The sequence below is a fragment of the Coprinopsis cinerea genome (genome assembly GCF_000182895.1).
Source record: "Coprinopsis cinerea okayama7#130 chromosome 5 map unlocalized cont3.5, whole genome shotgun sequence".
NCBI classification, from domain to species: domain Eukaryota; kingdom Fungi; phylum Basidiomycota; class Agaricomycetes; order Agaricales; family Psathyrellaceae; genus Coprinopsis; species Coprinopsis cinerea.
The window spans coordinates 3,150,892-3,166,865 of NW_003307540.1; the positions used below are offsets into that span (position 1 = coordinate 3,150,892).

Genomic DNA, 15,974 nt, shown 5'->3' on the forward strand with positions numbered 1-15,974 from the left:
TCGACGAGCTCAACCTGCGTAGGCCTGGTTCCTAGACGCTGGTGCTGCGTGCAGGGATAAGAACGGGGCGACAACGCAGGTAAGATGATCTACAGCTTGCTTGGCCAAGGCGGCCAATATGCCCTCCACAGATAAAGGATCAATGCACCGACAGAATGCACAGACGACCAGTACCCCAAGAGATGTGGTCGCAATGGTGTCTAACCACTTAACCAGTACCGACCTTGACTCGGATACTCGAATGCGAGTTCATCCATCGGACAGTGCTCTTGACGATAGAAACATAGACAGTTTCTGGACAGAGGTGGGAAGAACATCAGTGGAGAGTACAGTACATTCGATTTGAATAGAGCTTGCGCATCCCTTTACCCCAGATGGTCACTCGAAAAGTGACGAAAAGTGCCTCGAACCCGTTCAGTGCTAAGTGCTGATGGGGTAATCGCATGCGTTAGGCGGTCCTTTGGACGACCAATAGACTTGTGCTTCAAGAAACCGATATTTGCAAGACGCCATTCGACGGCTGGTCAAAGGCTGAGCTACGTCGACCACGCTCGTTGCGCGTTCTCCCTTTAAAATACGTTACCGAGTCTGGTTCATCGAGAAGAGCATCGAATCGGTTGTGTGTGACACGCACCGTACATGCTAGCGACTGGTCTTGCCGGCCACACGAAACGCGTGCCAAACCCCGTCAAAGCCACAAGCTTAACGACCTCGCCTAGGTCCAAATTACCCCAGACCGCTACAAATCTACCTGAGAAGTCACTCTCTGCATGGCGAGCCGTTTCAATGCAATGTAATGGTTTGACGAAAGGAAGTGGATGGAGAGAGAAATGCGCGACGCGTCGTCGGAAATTGGGGTCTTTGTCACAATCACCCCGCTCGGATAATCCCGAAACACCTAAAGCTGGGCGGTAATTTCAAGGTCGACCACAAGCGCCCATGTTGTTGCCGGTCCAGAGCCTGATTATAGGTGCTCAACTTAACAAGGCGGAGATTTGGCTCAACTCCATGCCTCTAGGTTGCTGATTTACTGCATCATGAGATAGAAGCATAAACTATAATCATGGAGTAACCTGTCGTTTTTATCATTAGCATCGCTTGAGAAGTCCCCGTCCATCCCCATCACACTCGATATGTGCACTTCTCATCAACAAATCACGGGTAATGACGACTTGGGTACTGCAGGATATCCATAACCGGCGCATTGAAGTACACAGTACAGCGATCATCAGAGGACATCACTCCTTTGCTCCCAGAAGGGGGTTCGGACCTCAGGTGTCGGTGAGAACTTGAAATAGCGCCGGGGTGGGAAATGTCTATCAGTGGTGTACTTCGACAGACGTACATTGAGGCGCCGCCCATCCTCTCTCAGCCAGGCCTCCTTCTCCTCGCCCAAGATGTCTTTACAGGAAAATATTCGCGAGCGCCTCATTAACGCTCTGGGATTCCTTAAAAGTTATAATGTGAGGACTAGTTTGTGGGTAGATACTAAGTGCGCTCTACTCACTCTGTTCTCTTCACCAGCAAACACAAGGTGAGGAGCCATCCACCCCCAAAACCGAACGCCAATTCAATTGAAACGGACTCGGATGTACTTGAATGATAAGTGGCCTGCATGGTAATGCTGGTACGTTAACCTCATTCGTATCAATTTGCGATCGACCGCAGAGTCCGACACCACCTTCCTAGATTGCCGACTACCTGGAAACCCTTCCTACGGAGGTACGCACCCAATTGCTCTGGGGGCCTCTGGAGACTTACGAGCAGTGACCACAAAGGTCAAGCACATATGGTTCGGGGAGATGAGCAAGATCAAAATAGCCTATTTCGTAACACGCTACTCGATATTCTTGCACTACATCCTCACCTTCGTTTGTACGTCAAATGCAATCACTCCTCTGTTCATCAGCGGAATACTCAGCTATTTGCAGACTACGGGTCGAAGGACCTGACAATTCCTGTGCGTCCAGTTTCCTTCTCAGTTGCAAGGGGCACGTCTGTTAACCAGTGACGGCAGCAATGTCACGCCTGGTTCGGCGCGAGCATAAGTACGCCTCGACCCGTCTGGATATCGAATCATCCCTCACACCATTGGTCATTTGACTCCCAGTCGTGCTCGTCGCAAACGCCGCCTTCTCCGAAGGTGAATTCCAACATCACCCATTCCAACGGTGCCTTGATACCCTTCCCAAAAGCACTGCTCTACCTTCAAGTATACGCCATTTCCGGAAGGAGGAGATGGTTGGGAATATACCTAATCTTTCAATGCGTGGTAAGTATTCTGTCTTGTATCCCAAGCGCTATATCCGAAGCTGATAAAGTCGTCGAAACTTATAGACAGCCTACGCTATCAAATTCGGCCTCCTAGCTCGATACCTGCAGAAAACCGTGATAATCACGATTAACCTTCCAGGGATGCACTGCACTCCAATCAACTTCCCGCAGACCTCGCGGTACACAGCGGCACTATTCATAGTTCAGATCCTGGCACTGGCAAGTAAGTATCGCTTTGCAACCACCATCAAGTGACGGGCTGACCTTTACTACGTAGTCCTAATTGGAATCACATTTTGGATCCTCCGTTCCAGCTACAAGGGTGTAGGGAACTCCTTGCTGGTCGTCCTCATTCGAAACGGGATGATATATGTAGCTATAATCGTCGGTAAGTTCGTCATATTTTCAGTCGAAAACAACTTTCGACTCATCCCACCCTCAAGTCCTCGGAATAATAACCGCAGCCATCAACTACTACTCCGTACGCACCACTGGTTCTCTCTGAAAATTTAACAAAACCTACTCACACCTCCCACCTCCCTTACAGGATAGCAGCTCGCTCATATCAAAGTACGCCTCACTCCATCATTTATTCCCCTTATTCCACCTTTACTAACATCCAGCGATATCACCCAGTTTCCAAGGTGCAGCCCACCCCCTCTTATCCACTCGCTTGATACTGCACCTGCGCGAGAGGGGTCAGAAGCAATTAGAATCGACAGACTCTCAAGACATAAACAACAGAGTCCGGGAGAAACTGGAAACCCTCAAATTCGCCAAGCAGCCGACTACAGTCTGCTCAGGATCTGCTGTAGCATCGGGGGAGAGGACGGCAGATACTAATAATGATAATACTACTCGCCCCCCTGTGTAGCGTTAGACCGTGGTTCTCGATGTTAGAGTTAAGCTCATGACTCATCAGACGCAGAGGGGATAGTAAAAAAAAAATAGCACGCTAGTACATAGTAGTGGGAGGCGTCGTCAACCCTGTCTAAAATTTTGTCAATACGTCCGTTGGTTACAGCTATGAATTGTACTACTGACCAGGCGCTTCACCGTGACCGTCAACTGGCCCCTATTTCCAAGTCCATCCCATATGGGCTGCTGCAATCTTGGCGACAACACGCGTTGGCCGCGTGTCGCGCGCTTTACCCCTTTGGGTCAACAACCCCTATCCACTTTCCTTCCCGTCTGCCCAAAGTCAAACCCACCGCAAACGCCAACCCTCTGATCTCAGAGCCATCCTTACACTTACCAAGGTTCACTAAAACATACTCTTCATAGCCATAATCACTCAAATCCCAAGCCCGAACCACAAAAAAAATCCCATCCTATTTCACAAGCCACGCAGTCCCATTGTCAAGAAAACGCGATCTCAACAACGCGGCGCGTCCATTCCATTGTCCCTCAGGCCTCAACTGATCATTGATGGGAGCTAGCAACCATTTTCGGATAAACCGCCTCAGCTTTTCCCTTTGTCTCCCGCACACCCAATTTCCTTTGTCTCCGCCTCCCAAGCTCCCCGCCGCAACGCAACGCAACGCAACAACGACAACGTGACTCAACCACGGACACGGACACGAACACCAATATCAAGCGGAGTTTTCCTTCCGACCAACCATCATCACCAACCACTCTTAAACTCGAACCACCACCATCGTCTGTGCCACTCAACTTCAACCACCCCTCAACTTGCTTTTCACCGCATCCTTTTGGTCGTCGACTGTAGTCATACCCACCCCCTGCATTCCGCGACGACTTCGCAACAACTAGCAAGCGAGCAAGATGTCTTCGAGTCCAGCTCGTCCAGAGCACTCGTCTCCCATTCGCTCCTACCACATGCGACGATCCCGGAACCGCGCCAGAAGGTCGAACAGCTATGCCACCAACCGCTTCTCCTCAACCCGCAAGTCCACCAACCTCCTGAATCGACCATCCGAGCGAATTCAAAGCGTCCTAGAGGACCTAGTCGACGAACTCGGATACCCCAGGTCCATGATCAGAAGTATCGAAACCAGGAGGCAGCAGATGACCCTCGGCACCATCCTCGATAAGATCCAAAGGGAGTCGGAGAAACCTCGAGACTTGCAAGAGGAGGATTTCCTGACCGAGATTGAGGAGGCGATTTTGAAGAGTTACATGGAAGGAAACAATGGAAAGTTGATCGACGAAGAGTGAGTACCTCCTTATCCGATCTTGAGTATCCGTTCGCTGACGATTCACAGTGGTAATGAAGTCGAAGTTTATTTTGGCGACGAATCCGATGATAGCGACGACGACGACCAATCGGAGGCTGAAGAGGTAGATGAGCAAGGTGCCGAAGAACGTGAGGTTGAAGGGGTACACGAAGAAGAATCGCAGCCAATCTATCCCAGCATCAACGTCGTGGAGCCAAACGACACACCTGTTGTTGAAGCCCTCAAGGCCGCCGTCGAGTCGACCACCGCAAGAAGGAACAGCCTCGTCACCCCATTCCCAGTCAATCGCCGAATGCGACGAGAGCAGCAGCCCCGGGACCTCCTTCGAACCATCCTCGAGCGAACCGAAGGACCGACTCCCCGCCCCGAGTCCAACGCGATCGAGACATACGCTATGGCTTCACCCATGATTGTTTCGCCTCTCAACATTGCAACCAACGATACGGCCGTGAAGGCCACCCCAAAGACCGAACTGGTCGAGATGGCTTCTCCATCGGCAGAATCGCCAGCTGTGTTCAGAGGCGAGCAACAATTCGGGGGCCTGCAAGTACCCGTCTTCCCATTCCCCACCCGAACTTCCAAGGCCGGCTCAACTCCATACCCCAAGAGGGCCAAAGTCGCGTCGCCCGTGCCCATGGACATTTCGCCCATCCCTCCGACTCCAGCTCCCGCCCCAGCCCCTGCGGCGAACGCCCAGCCTCACCCTTTCACCCAAAGCGCCCCGGCCCCTCCCACCGCCTTCACATTCACCTACCCATCCAACTTGACCATCCCGGCCCTCTCGCGATCGACCAACGAAGTCCCCGCCAGCCACACCGAACTCAAGCTCTCCGACCTCGAGCCAATCGCCCGAAAGCCGGTCGCTGCCGCGCCATCCATCGCCGAGGGTCGAAAGTTGGGCAGGTGGGATAGTTTCCAGAGGGAGATTGGTGAAGTTGGGAAGACTGTCGATAATAAGCCGTCTGGAGTCCAGGGGAGCCCAAAGGCCGTGCGACCCCTTGGTCGAGAGGAAAGTTCGTTTGTTGAGGTCGATAGGGCGTATGAACGGCGTGCGAAGAATCCGAGAATGGCGGGGGTGGGGTATCAACCGTATCAGGCGGCGAAGGAGAGAGAAATCCAGCAGAGGATGGAGAAAGCGGCGTTGATGCAGAAGGCTTTGAGGCAGTCTAAAGAGTTATTGGAAAGGGTGAGTCTTTAGATCCCGGTTCAACACGAATGTGTGTACTGACCACGTTGCTCTTCGACAGAAACGATCCATGTCATCGCTCGACGGCAGCCTCTCCAGCTCAAGGAAGAGACGGTTGGACAACAAGCTCGAACAAGGCGACAACGAGGAAAGCGCGAGGTCGATTCGTCGCCGATGCAACCCTCTCGACCAGACTGGCCGCAAGCGCGCTGGTGCCAGCACCCAGCAACGCTGGGTTCCGAGCGCCCGTTTCGACTCCCCTACCACCAGCAGCGGATGGGCTGGCTTGGGCGGTATCGTTGGGAGATTCGTTAACTGGGCTACCAAGGCTTGATTCAATGTCAATAGCGAATGGACTTGTATTTATAGTGTTCCTGTTAGCGATTGTGATGTTGTGTTATGATTCGTAGGGTGGTACTAGACGTACATACCTGGTTTCTGTGTATCCTTTTCCCCTGTATCATAGTTCCTTATTTAATAGAAAAAGAAAGAAAATGACGCGGTGCGTCGCCAAAGCGGTCTGAATCTTGAGTTTCCCGAGTCTTCATGCCGGCCCCTGCGATTGAGTGTACCGCTCGTTACTGAATTGCGTTGGTAGGTCGGGAAATTCATAGGGAAACCAACCGCTGTGGTCGTATACGAAGGCGACAGCGAGCCAGCAATGGGAGATGATGGTGGTCGGAAGAAAACAGAAAACGTCAAGATCACAAATTCATCCTCAGCTGATTTCAAATCAGTCTCGCCAAAGTCGTCGGTTCGATCCTTGCGCATTACAACTGTCCTACTACTACAGAATACTATAAAGCGTATATAAATTTAAAAGTACAGTAATATTGGAACTCAATAGTCAAAAATCCTGGCACGTAGTAGAACGATTACAGTCCTCACAAGGTAGCTACAAACCAAAGCAAGTTATACATCCTGGCAAACCACATCCAGCATAAAGGACATCATCATCATCATCATCATCATCCTCGTCCTCTTCCTCCGAATAACAGTCATTCACATCGCCATCCCAATCAACATCAACAACCACCTCCTCAATCCTCTGCACATCATCCCAATACAACCTCACACAAGCAGCCAACTCCACCTCCTCAATCTCCCCACCCATCTCGTACCTCATCATCAACCAATCCAAAAAACACTCAATATCGATGCTCTGAAAGTCGGCGGCTTCGAGCACGAGCCGTCTGACCGATGCGAAGCGCTTGAGTTTCTTCGGTTTCGCTGCGGCTTTCTTCTTCTTCGACGTCCCTTTCCTTGACCTGGTGGGGGCGAAAGCAGGATCCTTGCTGGCGTAGAGGATGAAGTCTTCGGACGCGACTCGGTCGGCGTAGACGGTGCGGACGGAGGGCAGGCGGGATAAGGGCGCTAGGATCTTATGATTGCAGCCGATGTTCAAGTCGAGGGCGAGGAGGTCGTTCAAGGGTAGAGCCGTGAGGAGTTCGGGTAGGAAACCGTTGGTGTCGAGGTGTATTGTTAAGATGGGCTCGGCACTGTACCAGTCATTATCCTCCTCCATCCCCGTAGCATGACCACGAATAGTCGATCCGTAGAGGTTGCTGTCGAGGGTGAGAGAACGGAGGACTCGACCCAACACATGAGATACCGCCTGCCCAAATGCCGTCGCATTGGCAGCAGTGTCTTGCGGATGGCGGGATATCTCTAGGGTAGCGGAGAGGGATGAGGAAACCGCGAGATGCTTCAGAACATTGTCACATTCGCGTAGACAACCGCGAAGGCCGAGAAATTCGAGCTGCGGGAGTCGAACGACGCGGACTGTCGCCAACGGGACGATGGGGAGGGGAATGTCCAGCTCCAACTCGCGAAGGTTGGGCAGAGCTTCGAGACCTTGGAAGAAGGGTTCGGGGTCTGGGAAATCACCCGGTTCCCGGGAGAACGCGCTCAAGTTGAGCACCGTGAGGCCGGAGAAGACAGAAAGAGCAGGCCAAGTAAACTTGTACCCATTTAAATGCAGAGTGCGAAGCATTGGCGCCTCGCCACCCAGAAGGCCGTCTGGGATAGATGGTGTCCCGTCTCCAACCATGATCATGTCGCATCTCAACTCCAGGCTCTGGAGATTCGGGGCTGGGGACATTAGCTCCTCGAGTCGCTGGCGAACAAAGTCGTTGTAGCCGAGTATCTTGAGCCCCTTCAAGCGGCGCGGTTGCGAGCACGCGTCCTTGATAATCGTCACAAGTTCCGGTCTGTCGGCCGACTGCGTCGAGAACGTGAGCGAGATTGGGGCTTGCTTTGACCGTTCGAACATGACCTGGGCCCGCCGGACGTTGGTGGTGGCTTCAACATTCGACCAGAGCGCCGGACACCCCAGCGCCGTATTCCTCCAATACCGCGAAACGTGTGCGACTTTGGTCCAGGAAAAGGGCTTTATCGCGGAGTAGAAGAGTGTGGGCGCTGATGATGAAGTGCAAAGCCGCTGGTAGTGAATGAAGACCCGACTGAGCACTTCTGGCGGCAGCCGGGCAATTTCAGACAGCTCGTTCCTCTCGCTTTTCCATTTGCGAATCTCCTCTTCCAGTTGACCGATGCGTGTGTCGATAAAGTCGCGTCGAGCTGTTCGTTGTGTGCGGTCATCCGAGTCTGCCACGTTTGATGCCGGTAGGTTTGGCCCTTTGGCTTGTGAGCTTGTTGTCTCAGCCTGAGCGGTTCAGGCGCTTACCAGAAGGTGAGACAGGGCCTTGTTCAGACATCTGGTTCTGGCCAACGCAAGACTGGAACGAAGGAGCGAAAGGAAGAGAAGGTCGACGCGATTCGCGTCATTTAGTACCAGCCCCCGGGAAAGCGTCCAAACTAGGACGCAGTTCCCACAATCCCATTGCCTGGGCGAGTCAGGCTCAATCCGAGTTCTGGTCATCCTTGAGGGAGAAGGTAGTAAAGAACAAGCATTCACGGTAGCCGTGATGGGGAGAGCGACGTGCCCCAGGGAAGTCAGGCATTACTGGCCATACATACAGCCACCGGGGCCTCAGAAGTTGGATACATATGAGCGAGCAATTGGGTCCGTACCTTCAAGGCGTACCGTGATACCAGGATCCCAGCGACTTTATTGAGGCAACTGCGATTTCCGGGTCTGTGGTGGGCAATAGATGATCGTAACTTTACGATAGGCAGCCGCAGAACAGTCCACCAAGGGCGAATCTCATGGCAGCAAGTATAACCCCCGAAGTGTCTATTGGAGGCGTCGATGTTGCACCAAGCCCATGTTCAAGCAGAGACACGGCCTCATATTCTCATCACCGTCGGTCCGGCTACACCTTTAAGTGTAGAAGATAAAATCCTGGACAGGATTCGATTCTCCAGGGTCAAGTTTTCTCCTCTGCTTTACACATCACCAAAAAATATTCCCACTGTTAGTACCTGAAATGTTTGGGTAAAGGAAGGGCGTCCTCACCAGGCGTATGTATTCCCTGATAATGGAATACTTATGTACCCGAGGACATGGTGGTCGAAACTATGTAAGTCGCCCACCCAGGTTCAAACTCAGCTGATAAATTAGCCTTGCCGCTTCCTTTGTTCTTGCTTTGGCGCGACTCCTACAACTTTGACCTGGTCCAAATGTCTGCTCAGGATACAGCGTCACCCTCTGGTACGCGCTGGTGACGTTCAGTCTGGCAAACTAACTGACACGTCCAACGCCCAGTTTTATCGGTGTCCAACGACGCGGCAGAAGAACGTGCCCAGCGAGCAGCTCGACGCGACTTTATCGACTCACGCATCGCTGAACTCCAGGAAGAGATTCGAAAATGGAAGAGCAATAGAAACGAGCTGTCCGAGATTTCTCGGCTACCACCAGAGGTACTCAGTCGAGTCTTCATGCACTATCAGCGGCTTTGTGCGTCGTCGACCAGAATCTCCAAATTTGGGAGAATCCTGAGGCCCTCTGACTGGACGAAAGTCACGCACGTTTCGCGGTATTGGAGGGATGTAGCGCTGGCTTTCCCGGAGCTTTGGTCCAACATCCAGGCCACGACGAGCCCCCGCTGGGCCCAGGTCATGTTTGAACGGGCAAAACAAGCCCCGATCTCCCTCACGTTCTCCTCGAACTCGAGCACCAGGCCAGAACTCGCCGAGGTGATCAAAGATGCGTGCTCGCAACCCCATCGCTTGAAAGGCCTCAAAGTAACCGGTTTTAGCGACTTCATTCGCCAACAACTCAGGCAGCTAGCGTCTCCAACCCCTAATCTCCAGATACTGGAGCTGGAATGCGACCCCTCGTACGTCCTCATGTGCCCAAGCATCCCAGATAACCTTCTGGGAGGCGAAGCCCCGTCGCTTCGCAAACTCCACTTGACCGGATATCAGTTCCGTTGGGCAGCACTTGCCCCCATATCCTCCGGCCTCACGTCCTTCAAATTAAGCTTGTTGCCTCGGAAAACAGACGAATTCCCAGGTCCGGATGCGTTCTTCCAAGTGATCGAAGCTATGCAAAACCTTCGAGAGTTGGAACTGGATATCAAACTTCCTATCGCACCTCTGCCAACGTTCCGCGTCATCCGCCTCCCGAAACTCGAATCTCTCAAACTACATGGCTGTTTCCGCGAATGCGAAAACGTCATGAAGCACCTCGCGCTTCCGTCTTCCCTCCGCGCTTCCTTCGAGGTCACCCACAATGCGGAGGACACCGGCGTCAATGCATTGACGTTTGGACAGACGTTATCCTCTTCCTGGCTTTCTGGCCCACTTTCGGATCCGCCGCGCGTTGTTCGCGATCTCGCCGTCAACAACAGTCACTACAAAGCAAGGATCACAGGGCATCTTTCCGGCCTCTATTCTTTCCCCTTCCTGACCATAACACTCATATCCAACAAATTCCTATCCGAGGTCCTAGCCGCTCTTCCCTTGAACGACGTCACCACGCTCGACTTGAGGAGCGGCTTCACCGCAAAGGACATAGAACGCTTTTCTAGCCTGCCATCCGTCCACACAGTCCAAGCCGACCGACTTTCTTCGGAAGCCGTTATCCTCTACGCCCGAAGGGATCCTGCTTTACATTTCGTCCCAGCCAAGTCCAGGAAGGGAGGGACGTCGAAGAACAAGGCCAGGAGAAAACCAAAAACGTCTCCAACAAAACTCACCCGCTTCGCGTCCGTCAAGCGGCTCGTTCTTGAATGCGCTGACTTTGAGAGCATCGATATCGAGAATTTTTTGGATTGGCTGATGATGAGGTACGAGTTGGGAATGGAGATGGAGTCGGTCAAGTTGTTTGATTGTGTGAGGCTGTATGAGGATGATGTGCAGCGGATTGAAGAGGTGGTCGTTGATGTTGACTGGGATGGCGAGGAAATCGAGTATTATTCGGATGAAGAGGACGAGGATGATTGTGATGGGTGTGGCTTGCCAGGATGTATCAGCTGCTACGGTGACGATAGTGATTATGCGGATTACCTTCAGTACTCTAACTGAATAATAGCCATTTCCTTGTTCGACTATTTACGCGTTGATAGCCTTAATCAATTGGCGTACTAACAGGACTTGTACTGCGTATACCCCTAGGAGTTCTGAACTCCATCAGAGATCTTCGCACTGATTAAGCGAGACCTCCCGGGGAGATGACGCTCATCTGGGATGCCAACATGGCTTGTGACAACAGACTGGAGAGAACAGTTGAGTGAAGGGGAGTCAGGACTGGGGAAGATGGCCTGAAAAAGCGCACCAGGACGTTCTCACACCTTCGTCGCTGCTGACTTGTAGATCTCGGCTTTCCGGCCGTTAAAGTCGGGACTTCGAAGTATATTATAAGTATTTGCCGAAGACTTGAGGTCGACAGTTCGATCCAACTCAAGTTCCTTGCGTCTTGCAACACAGGTATGTACATGGGTTCCAGACGCTTCCAATTTGGCGCCAAGTAGTGATACACCCCATGGCAAGTAAGTACTCACATTCAATACTAAGAGTCCGAGTCGTAATAGTGATTCCCAGTCCCTTCCACATGGTCCACAACTTTCGCCAACCTGTCGACTTCCGGACGACGCAACCCCAAGCACCCCTCCAGTCGTAACGACCGAAGTGGTCTCCCCTTCTCCGATCGTAGCATCAAGAGCTTTTCAAAATCGGCGACGGAGATGTCCCTCCTGAAATCGACGCGGCTGCAAATGAGCGTAGTAAGGGAGAGGAAACGCGTTAATGGGGTCGGTGGTAGTTTCTCCGCCGTAGCTCCAGTGGCCACGGGTGCCTTCTCAAATGGCTCGCGAGGCTTTTGGCCTTGAATGGCAGGATCTGCTGCGATGTATCGACAAAACTTGGTGGCAGCTGAATCTATGCAGACAGTGTGAAGGCGAGGTAGCTGGGAAAGTACTGCCAGGGTCATCTCGGGCATGCTTGTGGATAAGCCGAGCATTTCAATCTTGTCCGAGGGCAGTGCGGAGACGAGGTCAGAAGTCCATGGCGCTGTGTCATCACGACAGTCTTTGATATATATCCCGAGACCTGGGTTCTTGAAATTTACAACGGCCTGCAAGTATATCTTGGCGCGTTCGTACCTGTCGAACGCGAGGGATTTGACCGGGGATGGTGCCACCGAGTTGGAGAGAGGCGAAGAGAGCCAGGATGAAGTGGCGGCCGATACCAAATCTGAGACACTGCTCAGCCTGTCGTCAGCAGTGGTATGGCACCAGATGTCCAAGGTGGCAGAAGCCGGGATGGCCAAGTGCTTAAGGACATTTTCGCACTCCCGTTGCGACCCTTTAAGCGTAAACGTTTCAAGGCGGTGGAGGGATATGATACGCTTGGTGGGTAAAGGTGCTATGGGGAGTCCAGCGTCGAAGAGATGCAGACAACGAAGATCCTCCATCTCTGCAATCGCTTTGAAAAATGGTTCGGGCTCCGGATGGAATGGCGAGGTTGAGGTTGAGCGAGATAGCTTCAGGGTTCTCAAATTTTTGAATGAGATTGCATGCCACGGTACCACGAAGCTTGTCAGCTCCAAGTGCCGTAGCTGCGAGGCGTTGTTGCCGAGAAACCCTGTCGGAAGGGGAATGTCATGCTCCTTGTCAAAGTCAGTGGCACGGGTGCGGAGTTTCAGCCGTCGAAGAACGGGGGTTGGAGCTGTCAACTGTGTTACTAGTGTATTGAAAACAGTCAAGGTATTGTCGATTTCGAGGCACTCCAAACGGTGCGATTGTGATAAAACTTTGTTGGCAATGTCCTTCTCCAACGACGCATGCCATTCGCAAAGAGAACGGTTCCAGGTGAACGAGATTGGGAATGGATTGGATCGATCAAGCATCACACTGGCCCAACGACGGTCAGCGGCGTCGATGATCGACCACAGTTGCGGGCACGCTAAGGCTACCGCTCTCCAGTTTCGCGAAACATGCGTGACCTTGGTCCAGTCCAGCGATTCATGTTTGTGGTAGTGATAACGCTCTGATCTTGGCCCGCAGGAAAGCCGGTAGCAGACGAAAATCTGGCCGAGGATCTCAGGGGGTAATTGAGATATCTCGGCCAGCTCGTTTTGACGACTCTTCAGTAGTCGTATTTCTTCCTCGAGGGCTGCTATCCGCGAGCCTATGAGCTGATGCTGGGCACGTCGTTGGGACGCTGTCGCGTTCATCGATTCTGGATCAAATGCCTTTCAGTTCACCGTGATGAGTCGAAACGTTTATGAGACGTCACCTGCCGATTGTGTATGTTGTAGATTGGATTGGACCGTCATCGTACTCCTGCGAGGGCGAGTTTCGAAGCAAATTTGCTGAGTGGATGAAGACAAAACACACAACGCGGTTGTGGGCAAGTACCCAGTCGGAGGTCGTGCCAGTGTCGGTGTTTGCCGAAGTCCAGCGTCGAGGGTTCGATCCACGCCGAGTGTCAAAGATATGTATAAACAATCATTTATCCGGCCAGAAGCACTGGAGATAATCTGAAAACCCATCCCTACCATAGAAGTTGATACATCCCGTCAAACTACATCCCCCATCTGCACCCTTATCTCTTCATCTGCAACCCAAACAATGTCGAAATTTATGCAGCCCTATTATCTGCCTCTCATTCCCCTTTTTGTCTGCTTTCGGTTTCAGCGCCGACTTTGGCGTCTAGCACTGACCATCTGCCGGGGAGCTTGTTCAGATGAATTTTTGGAATCACCTTCCTGTGGTATAGATAGGGGCGCTTAGTAGTATGGAAGTGACGCGTCACGTCGCGTCTGAACTTGGAACGCCACAAAGCAACCGTTGCCGTGACTCGGTTTTGTGCTCTCGACCCTCAAAAAGCGGTGCCCTCTTCTTTCCGGAATGAAGAGTCAATAGTAGCACGCTGGTAAAGCCGAGTCGAAAGCACTGTTGCTTGCCTGAAACAACTGCGTGGATACGAAGATAAGCCAGCTCAGCTCTGTGGCAAATAGGAAGATTCCATAAGAATGGAGAGCTTAGTGACTGTTTGTCGCACACAGATAGGGAGTCAAAATATGGGTGGTACTGAGGACACAGGTTTTATTGGTTGTCCTGTTTGCTTGGAATGGAGATTTTACAGCACCTTGAGTGAATTTCGGATATCGTCGTCCTTGGCTCTAAGACATGTAATCGCTTTCAACCTAGGCGCTGACTCCGAATTCTCAGTGACGCAGCTCTCGAGGGCAGCGTTCAACAGCCCCTCTCATTCCGAGCATCGATAAGCAATACACGAGTGTGCTACGATTGCAGTCCTCCAAGCAGTGCGGAGGGTCGGCATGGGCGGCACGACTCATTGAAAGCTCGATTTGGATAGTGACGCTGGACTTCGCGAGTGGCGAGTGTGTGTCGACCTCGAGGTGCGCTTCTTGACGCCAGGCAGGTCACAGGTGGGCTTTCTGTCTCCATTTGGGCAATGGGAGAATGGCTTCTGTGAGAGAGAGATCAATCATTCGCATCAGCGATCAAATTGGCTCGTGTTCTTCCTTTTTGGGATGTCGTCATTGCCACTCGACAGCCCTTTGTGCCACAGTTTGGAAAACATATATAAAGGGCGTGGCTGGTTCGTTGGGGTCCCGCATCTTTCTTCCCTTCGTCCATCATCTCCTCCCCTGCATACCTCCCTTCCCCTCCTCTCCCTTCTCTTCTCCCTCATTTAACTTCGAGCATTGTGGCTGACGACGATCATCGACTATCTATTGCGACTGCGAATACTGGCGACGAGTTCGGGGTGCGTCGGGATGAAGACCAGATCTCACTCCAGTCACTCGCCAAGGGTGTCGGAGCAAAAATGATATAAAAAAAAAAGAATAAAAATTAGAGATGTGTCTTCATCCCGACTGCTTATCCACTAACGAGCTCGAGGTGCGTCGGGAACAAGACCAGATCTCACTCCAGTCACTCGCCAAGGGTGTCGGAGCAAAAATGATAAAAAAAAAGTAATTTAGAGATGTGTCTTCGTCCCGACCACCCCTCTGGCGACTTCGACAACCCCACCGATAACCTGATCTTTGGATTCTCCGGGTCTCGTGCTCACTCCTCTCTGGGTCATGTCCTCTCTGGCTGTGGCTGCGACTGCGGGGCTTTGTCTGATCTTCAGTTTGACTCTTCTTCTCCGTCCCTGTGTTACTCGTCGGTGCGAAGCTCTTGGGTTTGGCTGCTTGTCTCCTGGCGACGAAGGCGAACGACGATCTTCATCTCGGACTGGGCTTTCTCTCTCGGATTGTGGACGAATATCTTTTGTGAACTCTCTGGCTGTACTCTGGGGCTCTCTTCATCTCTTCGACTGGCGACCAGGGACCTTGTCTTCTTTCCTTTGCTGTGACTCCCTGTGGCTCTCGTCGACACAACTTCCCGAAACCTCTTCGCGGGACTTAAGCTTGAGAGCAGACGGGTCCATCCGTGGATCGGCGGACGAGTGGTCTGAGAATTTGAGAACTTCAGCGCAGCGTCCAGATCGATTCAGCTTTGCTTTCTCCGACCTCTTCTACGGATTTCTCTCTTTACTTGAGTGCAAGTCTTTCACAGGAATCACAGATTCTCAAGCTAGCAGCGTTCTACTATAGAGCCTTATGGGTAGGGTATGGTGGGTCAAGACCAAGGCTTCAAGACCTTTTCTGAATGCGAATTTATGGTACGTCCTCGTCGCATTCGTAGCGCTCTTGCTGACCTCCTTGATTCAGATGGGTGATTGAGACTTCTTGAGATGAGGCGTCTTGAGTGTGAGGTGAGTCACTTCCTCCTCTATTCTCGATGGCGATTTCACTAATTACTTCACTTTATGCTACAGGTTCTGAGAGATGAGCTGTGAGATTATGTGAGAGCATCGTGAGGTAAGTCTTTAGTATTCTCTTACTCGTCTTCTCCTGGCTCATATACGGATAGATCTAGTGAAGTCAGACATTTGCG

General features: G+C 52.1%; 5 protein-coding genes across 5 annotated transcripts; 3 read left to right on the plus strand and 2 right to left on the minus strand.

The window, feature by feature from the left end:
• Window positions 1-1,615: 1,615 nt before the first annotated feature.
• CC1G_14729 (hypothetical protein) lies at window positions 1,616-3,148 on the plus strand (the record flags this gene model as incomplete). The annotated part of the gene is made up of 11 exons (XM_002911254.1): window positions 1,616-1,627; window positions 1,690-1,722; window positions 1,779-1,875; window positions 1,932-1,960; window positions 2,018-2,048; window positions 2,111-2,272; window positions 2,342-2,497; window positions 2,552-2,662; window positions 2,718-2,755; window positions 2,822-2,844; window positions 2,911-3,148. The coding sequence occupies 11 exons, from the start codon at window positions 1,616-1,618 to the stop codon at window positions 3,146-3,148; spliced, it is 930 nt and encodes a 309-aa protein (XP_002911300.1).
• Window positions 3,149-4,059: 911 nt separating this feature from the next.
• On the plus strand, window positions 4,060-5,992 carry CC1G_07919 (hypothetical protein; the record flags this gene model as incomplete). Its single annotated transcript, XM_001839152.2, has 3 exons — window positions 4,060-4,448; window positions 4,500-5,658; window positions 5,720-5,992. 3 exons carry the CDS (start codon window positions 4,060-4,062, stop codon window positions 5,990-5,992), a joined length of 1,821 nt encoding a protein of 606 aa, XP_001839204.2.
• Window positions 5,993-6,553: 561 nt separating this feature from the next.
• On the minus strand, window positions 6,554-8,372 carry CC1G_07920 (hypothetical protein; the record flags this gene model as incomplete). Its single annotated transcript, XM_001839153.2, has 2 exons — window positions 6,554-8,292; window positions 8,342-8,372. The coding sequence occupies 2 exons, from the start codon at window positions 8,370-8,372 to the stop codon at window positions 6,554-6,556; spliced, it is 1,770 nt and encodes a 589-aa protein (XP_001839205.2).
• Window positions 8,373-9,237: 865 nt separating this feature from the next.
• Window positions 9,238-11,085, plus strand: CC1G_07921 (hypothetical protein; the record flags this gene model as incomplete). Its single annotated transcript, XM_001839154.1, has 2 exons — window positions 9,238-9,268; window positions 9,323-11,085. 2 exons carry the CDS (start codon window positions 9,238-9,240, stop codon window positions 11,083-11,085), a joined length of 1,794 nt encoding a protein of 597 aa, XP_001839206.1.
• Window positions 11,086-11,569: 484 nt separating this feature from the next.
• Window positions 11,570-13,234, minus strand: CC1G_07922 (hypothetical protein; the record flags this gene model as incomplete). Its single annotated transcript, XM_001839155.1, has 1 exon — window positions 11,570-13,234. One exon carries the CDS (start codon window positions 13,232-13,234, stop codon window positions 11,570-11,572), a length of 1,665 nt encoding a protein of 554 aa, XP_001839207.1.
• Between the last annotated feature and the right edge of the window lie 2,740 nt (window positions 13,235-15,974).